The sequence below is a fragment of the Oryx dammah genome, unplaced genomic scaffold (genome assembly GCF_014754425.2).
Source record: "Oryx dammah isolate SB20612 unplaced genomic scaffold, SCBI_Odam_1.1 HiC_scaffold_18, whole genome shotgun sequence".
Lineage (NCBI taxonomy): Eukaryota > Metazoa > Chordata > Mammalia > Artiodactyla > Bovidae > Oryx > Oryx dammah.
The window spans coordinates 111,856,593-111,879,377 of NW_024070202.1; the positions used below are offsets into that span (position 1 = coordinate 111,856,593).

At 51.7% G+C, this 22,785-nt stretch overlaps 1 protein-coding gene across 1 annotated transcript in view; it reads left to right on the top strand.

The window, feature by feature from the left end:
- ZNF783 (zinc finger family member 783) overlaps positions 1-15,179 on the top strand; it is a 15,932-nt gene extending 753 nt beyond the window's left edge. The window contains exons 2-8 of the mRNA XM_040259923.1: positions 13-306; positions 3,315-3,769; positions 3,854-3,980; positions 4,144-4,272; positions 9,117-9,245; positions 10,308-10,418; positions 12,113-15,179. Coding sequence (XP_040115857.1) covers positions 13-306; positions 3,315-3,769; positions 3,854-3,980; positions 4,144-4,272; positions 9,117-9,245; positions 10,308-10,418; positions 12,113-12,936 — 2,069 coding nt within the window. The 3' untranslated portion in view covers positions 12,937-15,179. The remainder of the gene's footprint in view (positions 1-12; positions 307-3,314; positions 3,770-3,853; positions 3,981-4,143; positions 4,273-9,116; positions 9,246-10,307; positions 10,419-12,112) is intronic.
- The last annotated feature ends 7,606 nt before the right edge of the window (positions 15,180-22,785 follow it).

The following is a 22,785-nucleotide window of genomic DNA, read 5'->3' on the forward strand; positions in this document are numbered from 1 at the left end:
TGGACCCGCGAGGGTCTCGGTCGGGCGGCGGCCCGCGGCGCGGCCTCCTCTCCGCCGCCTCCGCCCCGCGCCCGCGCGTCCGGCCCGCTCGGGCCGCCCGGCTGCCCTCGTCCCGGCTGGGCCTTGGGCGGCCCAAACGCCAGGCCGTGCGCGGCGGGTGGGCGGCCCCGACGTCGGGGGAGCGGCCGGACTTTGCGATCACACTTAAGATGACAAGCCCTCGTCTTGGAACCGAGTGGCGGTCTCCTCCCGTCCATTGTCTCACTGGAGGCCTGGAGGCCCGGCGGCCCGGAGACAGGCCGGGGGGTGGGGCGGGGTGAGGGGGTGGACGGGCACCCCGGCCCCATCGGTTCTGACGACCGAGGTCTGAGGCTGGCGGGGAGGGGCGCGGGACGCGCCCAAAGTTGCACACCGAGTCGAGGCCAGAGCCTGACGCCCACCGAGGGCTCCGGAGTTGGGTCCCCTCTCGGGTGCACACGTGCGCTGACAGCAAAGAGATGTTGAGTGCTGTTTGCCCCAGGGATTGTAGGCGGGTGTTTTTGTTTTTTGTTGTGGTTCATGAAAGATTAGCAGATACTGGAATGTTGGTTGATAATATACAGTGTGTCCAGTTTGGAGAAAATAACCTTTTAGCCTTTTTTTTTTTTTTGGACATAGTAGAAAAACATTTGTGAAGAGCTCAATCCACTGTGCACGGGTGCTGAGTCTCTCAGTCGTCTCGGACTCTTTGTGACCCGGTGGACTGTAGCCCACCAGGCTCCTCTGTCCATGGGGTTCTCCAGGCGAGAATACTGGAGTGGGTTGCCATTTCCTTCTCCAGGGGCTCTTCCTGATGCAGGGATCCGGGCCAGCCTCTCTTGGGTTTCCTGCGTTGGCAGGCAGGTTCTTTACCACTGCGACATCAACCCGTATCTACCATTATTAATACATCATAACAAGGTTTTTGAAGTCTTGATTTTTCTAGATGCTGATTATTTTGGATACTTTTTAAGGAGGAACCTTTCTTTCCTTAAGGAGGACTTCCCTGGTGGCTCAGATGGTAAAGTGTCTGCCTACAATTTGGGAGACCTGGGTTCAAGCCCTGAGTCAGGGAGCCTGGTAGGCTACAGTCCATGGCCTCACAGAGAGTCAGACGTGACTTCACTTTTACTTTCTTTTTCTTTCCTCTTTGGTGAGTTTGGTGTGTGTGTGTTTTTTTTTAAGGGCTCTCTGAGTGCAAGGGTGAAAAAGAGGATGGGCTTTCTTGGGACTTACAGCCCTGCTCCCTGGGGGAAGCCCCCAGCAAGGCCTTTCCCTGGGGCTACAGGTGTCGTCTTCAGCTCCCACTTAGCCCAGGACCACTTTCTCAGCACTTTTCCTGGCCCTTCTCATCCGGCTCTCTCCTTCTGCTCTCTTGCAGCAACCGGAGATCCCCAAAACATTCACCCAGCAGGATAGACTTGCCCTCAACTTTCATTAGCCCCTGGTATCACACTGTTAATTTGACTGTCTAGGTACATAACTTTTCTCCAGCACGAGGAAGAACTGCGTAATTTTTTTCTGCATCCCCATTGTACTGTTGACAGGTGTTTAGTCATTGTTATTGAATGACTGTGTTTGTTTAGTCATTCGCTCAGTAGGCATTTACTGAGCATCTGCTATGAATGAGGCACTCTTTTAGAAGCTGGGAATACAGCAGTGAATAATGCATACCTTCATGGAGCTGATGTCCTCGTGGATCTTAGGTTCTCATGGGGAACAACACGAGCCATATCAGGAAGGGCCAGCAGGGGGCCTAGTTTAGATGGGTCCTTGGTGAAGGTCTCGGTGAGGCAGTGTTTAAGCTGGAGTCTTAAAGAAGAGGGAGCCGAGCGTAAAGAGGGGTGAGGGAAGCGCTCAGGCAAAGGGAGAGGAGAGAGCCAGGTACATCAAGAATCCCAAGAGGCTAGGGGAGCTGGCCTGTAGTTAGTACCCAGGAGGATATAAAGTCAACGAGGTAGGCTGGGATATGATAAGACGTTTCGATTTTATTCTGAGTACACCAGGAAGCTATCAGTCAGGGGACTAAAATGCTCTAGTCTGTATTTAAAAGATTACTGGTCAGCTTGTGGAAAATTGATTGCGAGGGAAGAAGGGTGAACTGGAGAAACCAACTGGGCAGAGTAGCAACGGTTCCGGGCAAAGGTGACTGGGGCTTGGACTAATCGTGGCAGAGTAGGAGAGAAAAGGGTGGACTTGAGATAGTTTTAGAAGATGCACAGATAGGACTTGATGGTGATCTGACCATGGGGATGAGTACAGTGAAGGGGTGAAGTGGTCCCTCTGTCCAGCAAGGCTTTTAGCAAGACGAACTGGGCTGAGGCCTGGTCATCAGGCCCTGAGGTCAGCTGAGGTACTTCAGAAGCTCTTTTCCAAGACGTTGAGTTCACTTCAGTTGCTTAATCGTGTCCGACTCTTTGTGACCCCATGGACTGCAGCACACCAGGCTTCCCTGTCCGTCACCAACTCCCGGAGCTTACTCAAACTCATGTCCATTGAGTTGGTGGGTAGCCATTCCCTTCTTCAGGGGATCTTCCCAACCCAGGGATCAAACTCAGGTCTCCCGCACTGTGGGCAGATTCTCTACCAGTGGAGCCACAAGGGAAGCCCAAGAAGACTGAGGTGGGTTGCCATGCCCTCCTCCAGTGGGTCTTCCTGACCCAGGAATCAAATCAGATCAATGCGGGTCTCCTGCATTGTAGGCAGATTCTTTACCAACTGAACTATCAGGGAAGCCTCCAAGACATTGAAGGACAATGTAATGAACAGGGTGGAGCAGAAAGGCCATGTGAACGACTTACCGCACCCCTGAGTTGGACCCACCGTCAGCTCAACATCCTCCTCGTTGTCAACAACACAGGGCTCACGTTTATTGTTTGCCACATTGGACATCATCATGTTAAGTGTTTACTACGACAGTATCAATTCTCACAATCCCATCACGTAGGTATTATTATTACGCCATTTTACAGATGTGGGGTTGGAGTTGAAATGCATAACAAGCTTTGCAGAGCTCAGCCAGCTTGTGAGTAGTACCACTGCCACCGAGCTTCTGCGTGTCGGAGGAGGAGACCAAGACCAGGAAGGGAAGTCACCTGAGCTAGGTGACAGATGCTTTTCCTCCTGATTCCCACGTGCTAACACCCTGGTCTAGCCTGTGCTAACACCCTGGTCTAGCCTGTCCTTGAAGATGGATACCCACCCTGCTCCTCCCTCTCCTCCACTTCCTGCTGGGTCCTCAGGATCCCAGGTGGGGCTTCACCCGGGAAGGTGCCATTCTGAGGTTTCTCTTTGAGGGACATCTCACTGGATAATTGTGATCATATCTTCCCTTGCTCTTGCTGGACAGGCTCCAGAGAGGGACACACTAACTGGGGATGAAAGGCCTTCGACTCCTTCTCCATCACCCCAGCCAGCCGCTGAGAAGAATTCCTACCTCTACTCCACGGAGATCACACTGTGGACGGTGGTGGCCGCCATCCAGGCCTTGGAAAAGAAGGTGGATTCCTGCCTGACCCGCCTGCTGACTCTGGAGGGTCGGACGGGGACAGCTGAGAAGAAGCTGGCCGACTGCGAGAAGACGGCTGCGGAGTTCGGGAACCAGCTGGAGGGCAAGTGGGCCGTGCTGGGGACCCTGCTGCAGGAGTATGGGCTGCTGCAGAGGCGGCTGGAGAACGTGGAGAACCTGCTGAGGAACAGGAACTTCTGGATCCTGCGGCTGCCCCCGGGCAGCAAGGGCGAGGCCCCCAAGGTAAGCCCTGGGCACCAGGGGTGGGACAACCCGCCGCCCCTGCCCGTCGGTGTGCAGGTGAGCCTGATGACCCTGTGGTTCCAGGTGCCCGTGACCTTTGATGACGTGGCCGTGTATTTCTCTGAGCCGGAGTGGGGCAAGCTGGACGAGTGGCAGAAGGAGCTGTACAAGCACGTGATGAGGGGCAACTACGAGATGCTGGTCTCCCTGGGTAAGGCTGTCTAGATGATGCTCTGGGCCCCTGCCCACAGATGGGCCTCCTGCAGGCTGTGTCTCAGCTTTGGCTTCTGTTCCTCCAGGTGTCGCTGCATCTCTGGGCACCTGGCTGACGGGTGTCCAGTCTTGACCCAGCTCTCTCTCTACTCTGCACACAGATTATGCCATCTCCAAACCGGACATCCTCACCAGGATGGAGAGAGGAGAGGAGCCTTGTCCTGAAGGCCCGTGGGGCCAGGAGGAAGGGAACGAGAGAGAGGAAGCGTGCCCCAGGAGGCCAGGTGCAGGTGAGTGGGGGCGTGGCCGGGGCTGGGGACAGTCCATGCGTGTCCCCGCCCTTCTGCACATCCCACACTGCGAGGCCAGGAAGGAGCACAGGCCCCTTATCTCAGGGTAGGCCATGCTCTGGCTGCCTTCACCCATTTTACCTACCCCCTGCCCCTCACCTCTGGCACCGCCCAATCTATTCTCTGTATCTGTGATCTTGTTTTTGTTTGTTGTTTAAAGATTTTTTATTAAGTTTTGGCTTCGCTGGGTCTTTGCTCCTGCATGCGGGCTTTCTCTAGTTGCAGCAAGAGGGGGCTGCTCTCTAGTTTCCGCTGGTGGGCTTCCCAATGAAGTGGTTTCTCTTATGTCAGAGCAGGGCTCTAGGGTGCATGGGTGCAGTAGTCGGGGCAGGTGGGCTCGGTAGTTGCAGCTCACAGACTCTATAGAGTGCTGCCTCAGTAGTTGTGATGCAGGGCCTTAGTTGCTCTGTGGCATGTGGGATCTTTCTGGACCAGGGGTACTTCCCGTATGTCTTTGTGCCTCCTGCATTGGCAGGCAGATTCTTGACCACTGGACCACCAGGGAAGGCCCTCTTTGTTTGTTTTTTTTTGTTTTTTCTCCTACTGCTATACATTTATTAAAAAGGTCAAAAATTTTAAAAGACTAAACATATTGGCAAGGATATGGAAGAATTGGAAGTCCCAAACTCTTCTGGTAGGAATAGAAAAGAAAACAACCATTTTGGTTCATGGTATGTGCTGATGTGCTCGGTCCTGGCTGACTCTTTGCGATCCCATGGACTGTAGCTTGCCAAGCTCCTCTGTCCATGGAATTTTCCAGGCAAGAATACTGGAATGGGTTACCATTTCCTACTCCATCTTTGTTTGTTTTTAATAGATTCCATGTATGAGTGAGATCGCTTTCTCTGTCTGACTTATTTCACTTAGCAAAATACCCTAAAGTTTGTTGTGCAAATGACAGGATTTCATTCTTTTTTATGGCTGAATAATATTCCATTATATGTATATCTGTATATATATACATACATAGACACACATAGATACACACCACACTTTCTTTATCCATTCATCTATCGGTACCCTCAAGTTATTTTCGTATTTTAGCTATGTAAATAATGCCACAGTGTGCAGTGAACGTTGGTGTGCAGATATCTTTTTGAGTTAGTTTTTGTTTTGTTTGGAAAAATACCTACATCGCTGGATCTTATGGTAGTTCTATTTTTAATTTTTTGAAGAATTCCTATACTGTTTTCCCTTGTTGCTGAGACATTTTACATTCCCAACAACAGAGCACAAAGTTTTCCTTTTCTCCACATCCTTGTCGTTTCTTGTCTTTTTGAAAATAGCTATTCTGACATGTAAGGTAATGTCTCATTGTGGTTTTGATTTGCGTTTCCTTGATGGTTAGTGATGTTTAGCATCTTTTCATGTGCCTACTGCCCATCTGTACATCTTCTTTGGGAAATGTCTGTTCAGATACTCAGATCTTCAAATGTTAATTGAATTTTTGTTTTGCTATTGAGTTGTGTGAGTTCTTTATGTATTTTGGATCTTAACCTCTTATCAGGTGAATGATTTGCAAATATTTTCTTTCATTCAATAGGTTGCATTTTCATTTTGTTGATGGTTCCCTTTCTGTGTAGAAGCTTTTTAGTTTGGTGTATTTCCCCTTGTTTATATTTAGTTTGGTGTCCCTTTTTTTATATTGAATCCCCAAAAAATCTTTGCCAAAACTGATGTCAAGGAGCTTACCGCCTGTGTTTTCTACTAGGAGTCTACTATAGTTTCAGGTCTTACTTGGTTGCCTTTCTTTTTGTGATTATCAGCTTTATCCTTCTATTATAAAATAGAAGGATCAACTTTTCACCTAAGGAGTTTAATGGCCATTGAAGACTTGCCTGGATTCATTACTGAATTAGGGGTTGTAAAATGGTGAAATTTGGTCATTACTTTGGCGCCTAATAGGGCTTCCCTATTAGGTGCCCTGGCCTGCTGCAGTCCACGGGGTCGCAGAGAGTCAGAGACGACTGAGTGACTGAACTGAACTGAGGGCTTCCCAGGTGGTGCAGTGGTAAAGAATCCACCTGCCAATGCAGAAGGTGCAAGAGACGCAAGTTCAATCTCTGTGTCAGGAAGATACCCTGAAGGAGGAAATGGCAACGCACTTCAGCATTCTTGCCTGGAAAATTCCATGGACAGAGGAGCTGAGCAGACTACATTCCAGGGGGTCACAAAGAGTCAGACATGACTGGGCATGCGGGCATCAGCACCTAGTAGCTGAAATTCTTGTATAAAGAATAATTTCCCTAACCAGCTCTTTTAATTACCTTGAAATATAGTCTGTACAGAAAAGGCAGGTTAGCTGCTTAAATATTTCTTGTCATCAATTTTCGGAATGAAGAGTTGCTTCCTTAGAAGTCTCCAACTGTGGCCAATACTTGGGCTTTTCTTTCTTCGTTTTTTTATTATTATAACTTTGTAGGTGAATGTTTTATACATGCAGTCCTTTGCAACCATTATTTTCATGCTTATGTTGTCCCATCCTTGGCTCTTGGGAACCCCTTCAAGTTGACCTATAGGTCATTTTGATGTAACTTCAATGGCATTCAGACACACAGGATGTATCGTTTACATTCCCATCAGTGTTGTGAAAGAGGGCCTCTTTCCCCACACCCTTGCCACTAGGGAATGTGGTCAGACTCAGGATTTTAGTCTGCGTGATAGGTAAGGAATATTTCAGTGTGCTGCTGCTGCTGCTGCTAAGTTGCTTCAGTCGTGTCCGACTGTGCGACCCCACAGACGGCACAGCCCACCAGGCTCCCCCGTCCCTGGGATTCTCCAGGCAAGAACACTGGAGTGGGTTGCCATTTCCTTCTCCAGTGCATGAAAGTGAAAAGTGAAAGTGAAGTCGCTCAGTCGTGTCCGACTCTTTGCGATCCCATGGACTGCAGCCCACCAGGCTCCTCCGTCCATGGGATTTTCCAGGCAAGAGTACTGGAGCGGGGTGCCATTGCCTTCTCCATATTTCAGTGTAGTTTAAAAAAAATAGATTTTTTTAGAAATAATTCACAGACTATACAGTTCACCTATTTAAAGCATACAGTTCAGGGAAAGGGAAAGTCGCATCTGACTTGAATTCTCCAGGCCAGAATACTGGAGCGGGTAGCCTTTCCCTTCTCCAAGGGATCTTCCCATCCCAGGGACTGAACCCAAGTTTCCAGCATTGCAGGTGGATTCTTTACCATGTGAGCTACTAGGGAAGCCCAAGAATACTAGCGTGGGTAGCCTATCCCTTCTCCAGTGGATCTTCCTGACGCAGGAATCGAACCGGGGTCTCCTGCATCGCAGGTGGATTCTTTACCAACTGAACTATGAGGGAAGCCCCCTTTCACTTTCACTTTCAGTGGCTCCCAGAATATTCATAGATAAGTGCAGCCATAGTCAATTTTATAACATTTTTTGTCACCTCAGAAACAAGCCCTGTATCTTTCAGCTATCACTTGAACCCCTTCCAAGCCCCTAGTCCTAGCAACAACAAATTTGCTTTTTGATTCTATAGATTTGCTGATTCTGGACATTTCCTGTAAGTAGAATCATATAATACATGATCTTCCACGTCTGTCTTCTTTCATTTATAATGTTTTCAAGGTTCATCTGTATTGTACTGTGTATCAGCACTTTATTTTTTTTCTTACTTTAATCAAATACGTGTAACATAAGATTGACCATATTGACTGTAAGTGTACAGTTCAGTGATGCTAAATACATTCACATGTTGTGCAGCCGTCACCAACATTCATCTCTTACTCCTTTCGTCTCATCAGACTGGAATTCTGCTCCATCAAACAATAACTCTCCCCCTTTGTCAGCCCCTGGCAACCACAATTCTCCTTTCTGTCCGTTTGAACTTGAGTTCTCTAAGTAAGTGCTTCATGTAAGTGGAATCATAAAGTATTTGTGTTTGTATGACTGGCTTATTTCACTTAGCATAACATCATCAAGGTTCATCTATGTCATAGCATATTGTTTGAATTTCTGTCTTATTAAGACTATTATATTGAGGTAGTTTCCTTCTATTCTTAATTTTTGGAGTGATTTTTTTTTCATAAAAGGGTATTGAATTTTGTCAGATACTTTTTTTGCATTAACTGAGATAATCATGTTTATTTTTTTTTTCTCCCCATCATTTTCAATGTGGTGTATTCCATTGATCTAGTTTCACATGTTGAACCATCCTTGCATTCCAGGAATAAATTTCCACTTGGTTATGCTATTTAATCTTTTTACCATGCTGTCCAATTCAGGTTGCTGGCATCTTGTTCAGGGTTTTTGCATCAATGTTCATAAAGAATATTGGTCTGTAATTTTCTTGTAGTGTCTGTCTGGCTATGGTACTGGTATAGTTTTATTTGTTTATGGGCCATTTTAATTTTTCATTCTGTGAAATATTCATGTCTCTTCCACTCAGAAACTTTTTTAAAAAATGCAAAGTTCCTAGGCCCACTCAGAACTAACTGAGGGGAATCTTGGGGGTGCTCCGCAGGGGATCTTATACACCAGCCTGCTGGAGGACTTGGGATTGGGAACTGCTGTTAAACTGTCTCGAGCCAGGACTCCCTAAAAAAAGCCAGATCTTTGGTCCTGTGTGTCATGGTACTGTCAGATACCGTAACATACTATATGTACCGTTTCTTTTTCTCTTTAGCCTGGAATCTAGTTCCTAGACGATCAGTGAGGTTCACTTCATTGTCATACCCTATGGCCAGGTGACTGCAGGCAGCTGCTCCCCAGCGTCCTGGGAGACCTCTGTGTCGCCCTTAGTGTCTCTGATTTGCATTCCCCAGGCCTTCCTCCATACCCAGAGCAGATCCCCAGCCCAGTCAGCCCTGCCCAGGAGGAGCCGAAAGAAGGTCAGGCCCTGGAGCACCAGCGAGACTGGGAAGCAAGGGTGATCCCGCCGGAACCGGGCCCTGGTGAGTGAGGGCCGCTGGGCAGCTGTGCCAACGGGGCCCGACAAGCGGAACTGAGAAGAGGCGCTGCAGCTCGAGGGTGGGAGAGACGGCTGGGGGCGGGCCAGGCTGCTCTGCGCCGGACAGGCTTCCCAGGAAACGGGCCCCGAGCCGGGTCTTAGAGGTGGATTTTGCTGGGAACATAGGGTATCTTCGGCAGGGGAACACAGTCTGAGCAAAGGTGTGAGTTCCTCAGGTATGTTGGGGGCCAGATACACCAGTTTGGCTAGAGTGAAGAAGGGCACAGGAGGGGGGTGTGGGGCCTCTTCAGGGAGTGAGGACCATCAGGTCAGCAGAGCAGTGCGACTTGTGTCTGGCACGGTGCCAGCCTGTGCGGCCCTCGGTGAGTGTCCTCCTTCGGAAGGTCTCTGGGGGCTCTGTGGCTCCAGTCACCCCTCCCAGTGTTCTGTGCTTTTCTTTAAAGGAACATTCTTGCCCGTCCTGTCACAAAAACGGCTTATAATCCAGAGAGCGCCTAGCAGATAACCCAGAGCCTTGTTTTTTGGTCTCCAGACTGCTCTTTTGCTAACTTGGTGATCCCCCTCCCTGCCAGCCTGACCATTCAGTCTCTGGGTTGCTTTCTATCCGTTTACTTCTGTGCTTCTTCCCCACTGGCTATGGGCCCCTCTGAATGTGGGTGACACCCCCCCCATTCCCTGTGTCCGTCCTTCCCAGCCAGTGTGTCAGAGGACTAGACCTTCTTATTGTCCCTGCTCTGGCGCTGGGCCCTGGGGCCTCCCCAAACCCTCTGTCCTTTTGAGGCCCATCAGGGTGACCTCCCGAAGCTTGGGGCCAGGTGTTAGCACCACCTGTGTGGGAGCTGGGGGTATGGCCTTTGCCGCACCTCTCTCACCTCTGAGGCAGAGGTTGGGGCGCTGGAGGTGGGGAGCCACTACCCTTGGGACAGAACATGGCGCTTCCTCTTCCTGGGCCCGGGAGCTGGAGCATGTCCTGGGCCTGCTGAGGGATGGCTGTGTCTCCTGGGGCCAGCGGCCGGGAAGGCCTTCATGGGACTCTTTCTCACAGGGGCCCCAGCTGGCGTCAGCATTTTGTCTTCAGTTAAACGGGAGGAAGACTCTTCAGATGGGGAGTCACCAACCTGCCCTCCCAAGGACATCCTGCCCAGCTTGGGGCCAGGTGAGTGAAGGGAGCAGGCCCCATGGCCTCAGCGGAGCCTCGGGAGACCTCAGGGGCCTTCTGGGAGTGGGGGCGGGCTTGCATGATGGACCTGGGGAGGGCTTTCCTCTGGAGGGCGCCTCCCTCACCCCCAAGAATTACTTCCTGGGGCTCTGAGGACCCCGGTCACCTGTGGTCCAGTTTTTCCCTGTTGCCGTCTGCTCTGGCTGGGAAGGTGCTGCTTGCAGACAAGCCGCAAGCTGCCAGTGGGCAGTCAGGTGGCGGAGGCTGCCTCACGGCTGCCCTGTGACACAGCCCAGCTGGACCGCCTCTTACGTCTTACAGTTTGAGTATGGAGGCCTGTGATTGAAATTAGTTCTTCCTGCTGAGAGTCTGTGCATATTCTGTGAACCGGCCTTACACCTTGATAAGCAGGAAAAAGTAAAGCGATTATTGCCTATTCTGGCCCAATAGAAAGGGATCCAGCCTGCCCCCATTCCACCCGGGTTCCGGCTTTGGGGGAGGCACGTGTGTGATCTGGGTCCCCCTTGGGGTTGTGGGTGGGCTCAGATGAAGAGACCTGGCAGCCTTGCCTCTTCAGAGAAGAGGGCCTGAGACCCTCGCTGGTTCCTAAGCCCGAGGATACTGTGGCAGCCTATTCAGTGCAACAAGGTTTTTTACCTCAAAGTTTAAATGATTCTTAGACTCTTAATGATTCAGTAGCTGGAGGACTAAGTTAAAAACAGTGGGTCGTTTCTAACGTAGAAATGAGGTTCTGCCATGAGCTATCTGTGAGGACTCCTAGGTGAGCCGTGAGCAGAGAACCTGCAGTCTTGCTGTCGGGTGCTGCCCTGGGGGCTCACCAGTTCACAGCTCTCATCCTCAGTGGTCTCCCAGCTTGTGGTTTAAGCTCAGGCTTCAGCGACCATGGAATCACTCCTGTCCTGAACCTTGGAAGTTGCCTCTTGAGGGTGGAGGTATTCGTTCTCATAGGCAGGGGGGCCAGGTTCGCTGTCACCGGGGAGCCGACTCTGTGGTCTGGCAGGTAAGGCTGGCGGATGCTGGTCTGGGGGTGGGGGTCGGTCAGAGAAGAGTGTGGTTGGGGGCTGGCTCCAGAGGAAGCCAGAGGAGCAGCAGATGGAGGATGTGGGAGAACACAGGGCTCCAGGCAGGCCTGAGGCCAGGGCCTGCCTCCCTGGCCATGGCGACCCCTGCGAGCTGGGGCTGAGACCACCCTTCACTGCCCCAGTCCTGCTTCAGAGTCTGTCACCTGAGAGCGCACCGCGGGGCAGGCGGTGGACAGTTGGTGTGGATTTGTCACGTGGCCCAGTAGCTCTGAGCCGGCAGTCACCCCCCAGCTCCAGGCATGAAGCCTCTTGCAGTCTAGGGGCCGTGAGGTCCGCAGGGCTCATTGTCATAGATCAGAGCTAAAGTCTTCAGAACTTTGGAGGGTCCCGTGAGGCCAGCGTGTCTCAGGGTTGAGGATATGGGCCTGTCTTTGTCTCCTCTTCATTTTCCATCCATCTGTGTCCCCTGGTCTGAGCCCTGGCCCGGGCTCCTGGTTTTGCAGCGTGGTTTCCCTGCCCCAGGCGTGAGAACTCGAGCAGGGGCTCAGGGAAGGCGGTGTGAGCCGGGCTGGTGTGTCCGGATCCTGGCTTGCGGGGGGCGGCGGGGGGGTGGCCCGCCCTGAGATCAACGCAGACTCCATTTGCCAGGGGCTGATGCTGTGGTCATCAAGACGGAAGCACCATCCGAGGACGAGATGACGCCAGAGCCGCCCTTCCCTGGGGCGTCCCCAAGCCGGGTCGCGTGTGGAATCCCCAAAGGGCCCAGGAGCAGGACCGGGGGTTCTGGCAGGCTTCGTGTGGGGGGCGTCCCCCGGGCGCGAGCGGGTGACCCCCGGCCCACAGGGGCCGGGGCCCAGCCGCCCCGCGTCCTCCCGCGTCGGCGGGAGCGGGCCTTCCCCTGCCCTGACTGCGGCCAGAGCTTCCGCCTGAAGATCAACCTGACCATTCACCAGCGGAGCCACGTGGAGGAGGAGCACCGGGAGGCCCGGGGCGGCTCGCCCACCGGGTTGGGGGACGCGCACTCGGCACTGGAGCCGGGGGAGGTGGTGGTGCCCGGCCCGGTCATCCGCTGGCTCCCCGAGGAGCGCGAGGGCCGCCGGCCCTTCGTGGGGCGGAGGCCGGCGACAGCCAAGGTGTACCACTGCAGCGAGTGCCTGCGCTTCTTCCAGCAGCGGAAGAGCCTGCTGCTGCACCAGCGCCTGCACACGGGCAACAGCCAGGGCTGGCCCGCCTGCCCCTACTGCGGCAAGGCCTTCCGCCGGCCCTCCGACCTCTTCCGGCACCAGCGCATCCACACAGGCGAGCGGCCCTACCGGTGTCCTCAGTGCGGCCGGGCCTTCAACCGCAACCACCACCTAGCGATGCACATGCAGACGCACGCCCGGGGCCAGGTGGGCCCGCTCTGCCCCGGGCCCCCTGCCGTCCTGGGGAGCCTGCCCCGGCCCCGGCCCAGCCGCTCGGAGGAGGGCTGACCAGCAGGAGCCTGCAGTGTCATCCCGGGCAGGACCTTCTCTTCCCCTCCCCTACGGAGCTTTTCCACTCGTGCCTGACGCTGGTTCCTTCTTCTGGGATGGCTCAGGAGAGAGTCCCGCCCCCCCCCCACCTTTATTCAAATGGGGAGCAGTGGCCTTTATGGTGACAGAGTGTATAGGGGTGACCAGATGCCTCAGTTCCTTGTCACTTTTTGCTGCCTTTACATTCCTGACTTATAACGGCTCCATTAAGGCTTAGGGGAGTCCACACTTTGGTGGGGGCCTTTGACTAGTAGCATGGAGGGACACGAGAGCCAGGGTGATAGGGACATTGAGGGCCTGGGGTTTCTCCGTCAACAAGACAAACAGCAGAGTGGACAGAAAGCCTGAAGAATAGGCGCTGGAAATTTGAATTTGTTACTATTATTTTGAAACTTCTTTTTTCATAGTTTTTCTAAGTGCTTTTGTAAGTATTGTGTGTGGTTGTAAAGGGGACCAAGATCTCCTGAGGGACAGGAATTAGCCTGCCGCCTCCTTGTGTGGGGATGGCAGAGGCACTGTCCAGACCAGCTGGGGATGCCTGCTGATGGTGGTGCCTCGGCTGCTGCCCTGGAAACCACGTGTCTTCCTAGATGTGTGTGCTTGGCCCAGAGTGATCCCCAGTATTTCCCGTTCTTTCCTCAGTGGGTGTTCGCATCCGTGATTAAGTCTAGTAATCAGCTGAGACTGGGGGGAACTAAAGCCTGGAGGATGACATTTCCCCCAGGGTCTCAGTGTTCATGGGTGTTCATGCTCCATGGACCCCACCTGATACCTGGGGGGGGGGGTGTCAGGGGTACCATGGGCCCAGGAAGTCCTTCCCCTGGGGAAAGGTCCTACTCAGAGGGAGGCTGGTGACCCAGCTTGGACTGTGGGTTTGCCAGGCCTGACTTGTCACGTTAAAGGATGGAGTATCTTCTAGAACTTGGGGCTCATGGCAGAGTTAGGCCAAGAGAGCTAGGTGAAACTTTTAGCCACCACCAGCCTCACGTTCCTTATAAGTCGAAGGTGACCCACGTGCATCCTCCACCTTAGATTAGTCACGGTCATGATAGATTAGGAGTCAACAGAACCACAGGCAGCCTAGTTTTGACCTTCCTTTCACTTTCAGGGCCCCCTTCATCTCCAGCCCTTTTTCCACTCAGAATCACTCAAGAAGGACCTTTATTTTCCCGGAGTGAGTGGAAGGTCCTTCGGGTGCAGAGTGAGATGAGACTTTCCCTTTCGGCTGTATCCCGCAGGTGCCTTCAGTACCTCAGTGAAACAAACTTTTACCAAAGCAAAGAGGTTCAGACAGGTGGTTTGGACATTAGCATCAGGCCTCAAGGAGACGTCCTGATGGCAGCTAGCTTCTTGTGCCTCTTAAATCACACCTCTTTGGGTGCTACCTAGAGACCAGCCCTTGGTTTGGCTGATTTTGAAGCTGCAGTCACGGGTCCTCAGCTGTTTTGATTGTTGTCTTATTTGTCTGGCACTGTGTGGAGTGTCCAGTGTTCAAGCCTGCTTCCAGGTGCCTGGGTCCCTAGCTGTACCACTTCATGTTGCCCCTCTCTGATCTTCCCTACCTCTCCTAAAGTCCTGAGCAGAGTTGGGAGCAGATGGAGACACTGCTTTCATTTCTGGGACAGAGTATACACGTCGACAGCTCAGCCAGGCCTGCCATAGATTCTGTTTGTCTGCTCTTGCATCCTCCAGCCCTTGCCAGAGGCCCCACAGTCCCGACTGGGCTGTCAGCAACTGCCCAGGATGTGGTGCTGGTGTAGCTGATGAGAGCTTAACCCTCAGCTACAGAGTTAGTCTCAGGTGTTTCCTTGGGGATGCCTCAGGGCTCAGAGCTTCTAGGCCTTTCTAATGCTTAATCCCCTATGTAAATAGAGACTCAGACCGAAGGCGTGATCGCTCTGCACTGGTGCTCCCCCTTCTTCCAAAGCACTCAGTGTGCCAGGCTCCAGGCTAGGCCCTGCGAGTTTGAATGACACTCAATAGGTGTTCAAAGGACCTTTCTTTACACTAAAATGAATCAATGGAGACTGCGTGACCTGGAAGGATGGAACCTGGTTTGACCCCAGACTCAGCTCTGGGTCTCAGGTGCCTCTTTCACAAAGCAGAAGTTGGGGTTCTGGTGTTAAAGGCCCTTAAGAACTGTGACGGTGGCGGAACCTTGGCTGCATTATTGCTCAGTAAATATGCTGGACTCAAATGAGTGCACCGTCATCTGGTTCCTGCTCTTGGGGAGTCAGCGGCGATGTGGGAAGTCTCCGCCCCCGACGAGAGCGAACTGCTCAGCAGGACCCCGGGAGCTACATTAGGGCTCACGCCGCAGGGGCGGGGCCTCCGGGCCGGCCAATGGGGCTGGGCTCTGGGATTGCCCGGGGGCGGGGTTTCCTGGTCCGGCCAATGGGGAGCTGCCTCTGGCTGGGGGGGCGGGACCCTGCTCGCAGACCTAGGGCAGCCTTCGCCGGGCTCAGTTGATTTACTTGCTGTCCTTCCAGGAGGTTCTTGTGTTCCCACGTGCCTCGAGCAGCCCGCCAACCGGGGAGCCCAAGGGCTGGCCTGCGTGGGGCGTCCGCAGTGGAGGCGGCGACTCCTTGGCCTGGCCTCACGGTGTTGGGCCATGGTCTAGGTGGCCCAGCTCCCGTGAGGGCGGCCCTCACAGAGGATACCCTGCCCGCACCCTGCCCTCCTGGAATTGGAGAGGTTCAGCCTGGGTAGTGTCAGTCGCTCAGTCGTGTCTGACTCTTTAGGACCCCCATGGACTGTAGCCCACTAGGGTCTTCCGTCCATGGGATTCTGTAGGCAAGAATACTGGAGTGGGTTGCCGTTTCCTTCTGCAGGGGACAGGGGTCGAACCTGGGTCCCCCGCATTACGGGCGGATTGTTTACCGACTGAGCCATAGCCTGGGCAGAGGAAGGGGGGGGGGGGTAAACAGCACTTGAAGCTGAAGGGTGTCTGAACTCACAGGATAAAAATCCCTTCTTTCTCGGCCCCAGTTTGCTCACCTGTAGACAACCACATTTCCGAGGTTCCCGCCAGCCTTGACATTCTGGGATCCTGCTCGGGATCGGGATGTGGGGCGGATGAACTGACTGTCCTCACTCCAGAGATGCTCCAGAGCCCCCTTCCTGGATCTGTCTTTTAGCTGTCACCCCCTGAGGGCTTACCTGTGGCTCAGGCGGTAAAGAATCTGCCTGCCATGCAGGGAAACCCAGATTTGACCCCTAGGTCTGGGAGATCCCCTGGAGAAGGAAATGGCAACCCACTCCAGTATTCTCGCCTAGAGAATCCCATGGACAGAGGACCCTAGTGGGCTACAGTCCGTGGGGTTGTGAAGAGTCTGACATGACTGACACTTTCACTTTTCCTTTAACTGATGAGCTCAGGGAGATCATGACCCCATTTGCATCCCCTTCCTAAGCTAAGGTCAGTGATGTTGTCTGGGGAGGTGATTTCCACTCCAGTCCAGGCTCTTGGCTTCCTTCTGTCAGCAGTTTTGCCTCTAGCTATGTGAGGATCCCGGAAAGCTCTTCTATGTCTCAACTCTGAGCCTGCTCACTCTTTTATGCAAGTCACCAGGGTGTCCCTCCTATTGCTGCAAGAGGGGGTCTGTGTCATAGAGGATTTGGGGCTAGTGTCTCAACCTCTGGTTTTTTTACCGAACTTGCAAGCCCGTGTGCTGGACACACAGTGAGGCCCATCAATACCAAACATTAGAGTTTGGAACAGAGAAAGGCTTATTACAGATTTGTACAAGGAGATGGGTAGCTCCTGCCCTAAGAACCCCAAAGTTACTGAAAGCTTTCAGCAAGTCTCTTTAAAAGCAAAAGGCGAGGGGTGGGTGTGGCTAGTTGCAGACTTAGTGTCAGATCTTTTGTTCTTGAGATCTGGTCATGGTCGGGGAACAATGTTCCTATAAATCTCTACCAGATAAATGCTATTCTCTGTCCTGACAAGAAAGGGCAAAGCCCCAAGGTACAATTTTCACCCTCCCAGGTCCCAGTCCTGGCTAAAAGAAGGCAGATCTCAGTCGAAGGAGCAGGTTCCACACCCTGCCCAGCTGTCATCCCTGAGGGAGCCAAGGCTTTCAACCCAACAGGCCCCCGGTCTCCTCAGGCGGACCAAAGGGGGAGACCAGGTCTCACAGACTATGACCAAACAGATGGTCACTGCTATTAGGTCACAGAGGGGAGAGGTTCCCGCTGCCTCAAGGCCTGGAACGAGGCTGATGGCCTTAGTAAGGGCTCTGGAGCCCTTCAGGACAGTGCCCAGTCTGTTCCCTGAGCCCTCCTGCTCACCCGCTGGCCCAACAAGGATGGGTAAGCTGAAGAGCCTCCAGGAGAAGGCCTGAATCTCCCTCTTAGCTCACTCTCCACCTGATGACCACCACACCGCTGATCCTTGACTGAATCACTTCCCCAGTGGTCCCTCACCGACAGTTACCAGTGGGCAGGTAACCAATAGCCGAGCAGGACAACTAATGGTGTGGCTTACTGACAGTTGGATGCTTGTGGGCGGGGCCCACTGAGGCACCACGCAATGGCTGAGCAAGACCTGTTGCCTAGTAACAGGGTGCAGAGTAATGAGGCCCAGCAATGGCTGCCTGCCAAGGGCCGTGCTCATCCTGCTCTGTTACAGTTTGACTGAGCCCATCCCTGGCCAGTGCGACAAGGGCTATCAAGATTTTTGTAACAGAGCACAGCCATTACTGTGTGTGCCCTTAACCTGTGTCCCGTTGCCAGGCAACGGTTATGGGGGGCGGGTCCATTAGTGGTCCTGCTCAGCCATTGGTGGGGAGTCCTGCTCACGCATTGCTGCAGTGGGCCCCTCCCACAAGCAACCAACCCCAAAGGAACCACCGACGGTTAGCGGGCCGTTCAGCCAACTGTTGGTAGAGTGGTGGTGGTCAGGCAGAGTGAGGTAAGCAGGTGAGTGGGGGGCACCCCGGGAACAGGCTGGGGGCTGTGTCCAGCAGGGCTCCGGAGCCTTCACCAAGGCCACTGACAGGACCCAGGCCTTGAGGCAGCGCTGAACCTCACCCCCTTCCCCACCCCTGTGATCTAAAGGCAGCAGCCGTCTTTATAGGATGCCCCCACCATCTGGGCGGCCTGAGGGCCAGCTGAGCCGTGGGCACAGTCTCCCTCAGCGATGACAGCTGGGCATGGTCTGGGGACCCGGCCCTGAGGGAGCCAGCTGAGACCAGCCTGTTAACCAGGCCCTCGGACCTGAAAGGGTGAAAGCTGCGTCTGGGGACCGGGCCCTTTCTTGTCAGGATAGAGGATAACATTTGTTAGAGATTTACAGAAATATGTTGACCTGAGTGTGACCTGACCTCGGAGCACAAAGGATCTGACCTCAAGACGTTTGTAACAACTCACCCAGCCACTCCCTCCCCTTTCCTAGAAAAGGGCTTTGCTGAGGGCTTTCGGGGAGTTGGGGCTTTTTAAGGCATGAGCCACTTCTCTCCTTGTGGGACCCTCAATAAAACCTTTCTCTGTTCCAAACTCCAACATCTTGGTATTGTTTGGCTTCACTGAGTCGGACACATCAACTTGTGTTTCGGTAACAATTTTTCTGTTTCTGAATGTAGAGGAGTCACCTCCTGGTAGACATAACTTCAAAGTGGTTTAGATCCATGCCTGGAGGCCAGACTTGTGAGGAGATCAGCTGTTGTTCCCTAACCTGTGAAGGCGGAACCTGCCTCCTCCAGGCTACACCTTACACTGGGCAGAGACCAGACTCCGAGATGGAGCAGCTGTGCTGTGGGAGAACGCGAGAAGGGACAAGGATGTGGTGACCGACCAAATGGGCCTGCAGAGCTGACCGACCTCCTCCCTTTCCTCCCTCAGAGGGTGCCACCACCAACCCTTGCTGCCAACCCTTGCGGAGATGGTGTGGGGAGGCCCTGGAGCCTGGGTCTCAGGATGAGGGTGGGCCTGGTTCTCACCTTTGCCTGCAGAGGGGAGCCTGGCGTCAGGGGTCCGTGTTTCTGGAAAAACAGAGACAGAGGAGGGTGGGATAAGCCACTTGCAGTCACATGGCCGATTGTTAGGGCAGATCCAGGGAGCGGCGTGCCACTTACCACACAAACGTCACCGTGGCCTGAGATGGTCTTGGGAGTGTGGAGGAGGGCAGACCAGACACCCCGTCCTGAGGTCGAGAAGGGTGTCATACAGCAGAGTCCTGATGGCAAGGCGATCGTGGGCTAGAGAGTGGCCTGCCTCTGAGACCTTCTCCGACCTGTGTCTGCCCCCACGTCTCTCCACACCTGCTCCCAAGTCCTCACTCTGAGCTCCAGTTTCTGCTTTCTTCCGTCTTCTCATCGGCTTCAGGCTCTTTGTGAGAAGGCGTTGAGTCTTCCTGAAATGTCCCCAGCACTTAACACAGTGCCTGACATATGTGAGTAACAAATAACGAGTGCTTATTAGATGAAGGACGAACCAAAAGGAGCTCAGTTTTCTCCTTCTTTCAAATAATAGCATTGGATCCAAGGCCCAATGCAGTTTTCAAGGCTTTTTTAAAAAAGAGGAATCTTTGATTCAAATGACACATGGCAAAGTGGGACCACCTTGATTGAAGCAGGGGACAGGACTCCTGGAGCCCTGTTCTCTCAGGACATAAAGAATTGTGCCAAGACACCTGTCCATTGCTTTCTAGACTCTGACATTTTCTTTGGGGAGAAAAGTTTGCCTTTAAGCTGGTCCTTTGAATAGGTAAATTGAATCACCACGAGCTCAGACCTGGAAAGAAGGTGGTGTACTCAACCAGGGTGTTGAGTAGGTCACATATAAATCTGGTGGTAAAAGTAGCATTCTCAGACTCCTGCTGGGGCAGGGCAGCCCTTGTGGTTTCTGACCTGTCTGTGAGCGCTGTTGCTGCAGGAACTGGGCTGTCACTTCCTCCACAGCAGGGCGTGGAGTGAGCCGGGCCCGGCACTGCGGTCAGCCGTAGCCACCAGGGCTGGGTTCCTACAGCAGTTGTGGAAGAACTGGGCTGTTTGGTGGTTCCCGTGGAGATGCCAAGCAGGCAAGGCCTGGTTGAGGTGCCCTGGGAGCAGAAGCCCCCCAGCCCCAGCTCAGCTCTGCTGAGCTGAGCTGTGGAGCCTGGGGGTTTGCTCCTGAGTTGGGGCTCAAGTGAGCACTGGGAGGTGGAGGCATGAGGTCCAAGGGGCACCTGGGGTCCACCGTGGGATCTAGGAGGTCCCTGGGGTTTCAGCATTTACTTTCTTGCATTCCACCCTCTCTGGAAGCTTTTCCAGATTCATCAGGAGATAGCTCTGCTTCCTGCCTGCCCCTCCGCCGCCTGACCCCCAGAACAGGCCCTGCTCGTGGGAACTGCTTCCACAGCCCCTGGCTCAAATCTTGGGCTGACAGCACGTGAGCAGATTGCTTTATTTACTCATGTTTCCAGGGGCCGGCTTCTCCTACTGGGACTCTAGGCAAGGTGCAGACTGCATTCTCCTTCAGGAGATCTGGGTTGCAAAGTTCCAGCATGTTCCTTGGGGAATTCAGAGGCAGGTCCACATTGGAGAACCAAGGCTGGAGAACCCTCTGAGCAGACACTAACCAGCCTCTAACCTTTGAAAGTGTTGTTTTTTTGTTTTTGTTTTTGTTTTTTTTATTCTGCAAATGTGTTTTCACAAGAGTACATTCTCACCAAGAAAATGTGTGCAGATGAAGCTGAAGGGCTCTCTGTGCCTGCCACCCTCCATCCCCCACCCTCTCCCCCAGGCCCCCACTATTTTCCTTCTGGTGTGTAGCCTTTCAGGCTTCTTCCTCATGCATTTTCATACAGGTAGGTAGTGCAGAAAAACACAGGGTTTAAAAAGCACACATACCATACTCTGTGTATCATTCTGCAGCTTGCTGTCTTCACTGAGAAATATGTCTTAGGGACCTTTTCCTGTTGGCACCTTTTGATCAGCTGCACCCTCGGAGCTCCTGGATTTGGCTGCGTGGTAGGAACTTGGTTGTTAAAGTCCTGATCTAAGTGTGGCAGCCAGTAACAGTAAATGACTAGAACTCAATGAATTCAGTAAAGTTGCAGGATATAAATTAATACACAGAAATCTGATGATATCTATACACTAGCAAAGATCAAAAAGAGAAATTAAGGAAACAATCCTATTTACCTTCACATCAAAAAGAATAAAATACCTAGGAATATACCGACCTAAGAAGACAAAGGACCTATATTCTGAAAACTTTAGGACACTGATAAAGGAAATTGAAGACAATACAAACAGATGGAAAGATATAGCATGTTCTTAGATTGGAACAATCAAATTCTTAAAATGCCTGTACTACCCAAGGCAATCTACAGATTCAATGCAATCCTTATCAAACTACAAATGGTATTTTTCACAGAGCTAGAACAAAATAGTTTAAAATTTGTATGGAAATGCAAAAGACCCTGAATAGCCAAAGCTATCTTGAGAAAGAAAAAGAAACTGGAAGAATCAGACCTCCTGACTTCAGACTATCCTATAAAGCTACAGTAATTAAAACAGTATACTACTAGCACAGAAACAGACATCTAGGTCAAAGGAGCAGGATAGGAAGCCCAGAAATAAACCCACGAACCTATGGTCAATTAATTTTTGACAGAGGAGGAAAGAAAATACAACGGAGAAAAGACAGTCTCTTTAGTAAGTGGTGCTGGCAAAACTGGACAGCTATATCTAAAAGAATGAAACTAGAACATTCTCTAACACCATATTAAATAAACTCAAAATGGGTAAAGCACCTAAATGTAAGACCAGACACTATAAAACTCCCAGAGGAAAGCATAAGCGGAACACTCTTTGACATAAATTGCAGCATATCTTCTGGATCTGTCTTCCAGAGTAATAGAAAAAAAAAACAAAAAATAAACAAATGGGACCTAATTAAACTTAAAAGCTTTTTCACAGCAAAGAAACGATAAAAACACAACCTATAGAAAAGGAGAAAATAGTTACAAATGATGTGATCAATGAAGGATTAATTTCCAAAATATACAAACAGCTCATGCAACTCAGCATCAAAAAAAAGAGAAAGAAAATAACTCAATCAAAACATGGGCAGATGACCTAAATAGCCCTTACTCCAAATGCTCAACATCACTAATTATTAGAGAAATGCAGATCAAAACAACAGTGAGGTATCACCACACTGAGACCAGAATGACCATCAAAAAAGTCTACAAACAATAAATGCTGGAGAGGGCGTGGAGAAAACGGAGTCCTCCTATACTGTTGGTAGGGATATAAATTGGTACAGTCACTATGGAAAAATGGTATGGAGGTTCCTTAAAAAGCTAAAAATAAAACTGTCATATGATCCTGTAATCTCAACGCTGAGCACTTATCCTGAGAAAATTATAATTCAAAAAAACACACCAATGTTCATTGCAGCACTGTTTACAATAGGCAAGACATGGAAGCAATCTAAATGTCCATTGACAGGTGAGTGCTGTGTGTGTGTGTGTGTGTATATATATATATATATATATACATATATATATATTTGAAAAGAATGAAACAATGCCATTCGTGGTAACATGGATGGACCTAGCAATTATCATACTAACTGGAGTAACCCAGACAAAGACAAATATCATAATATCATATGATATTGCTTACATAGGAATCTAAAAAGATGCAAATGAACTTATTTACAAAATAGACATAGACTCACAGACACAGGAAAGAAGCTTACAGTTACCAAAGTGGAAAGGAGTGGGGGAGGGGTAAATCAGGAGTTTAGAATTAACACATACACACTCCTATATATAAAATAGATAACCAACAAGGACCTACTGTACAGCGCAGGGAA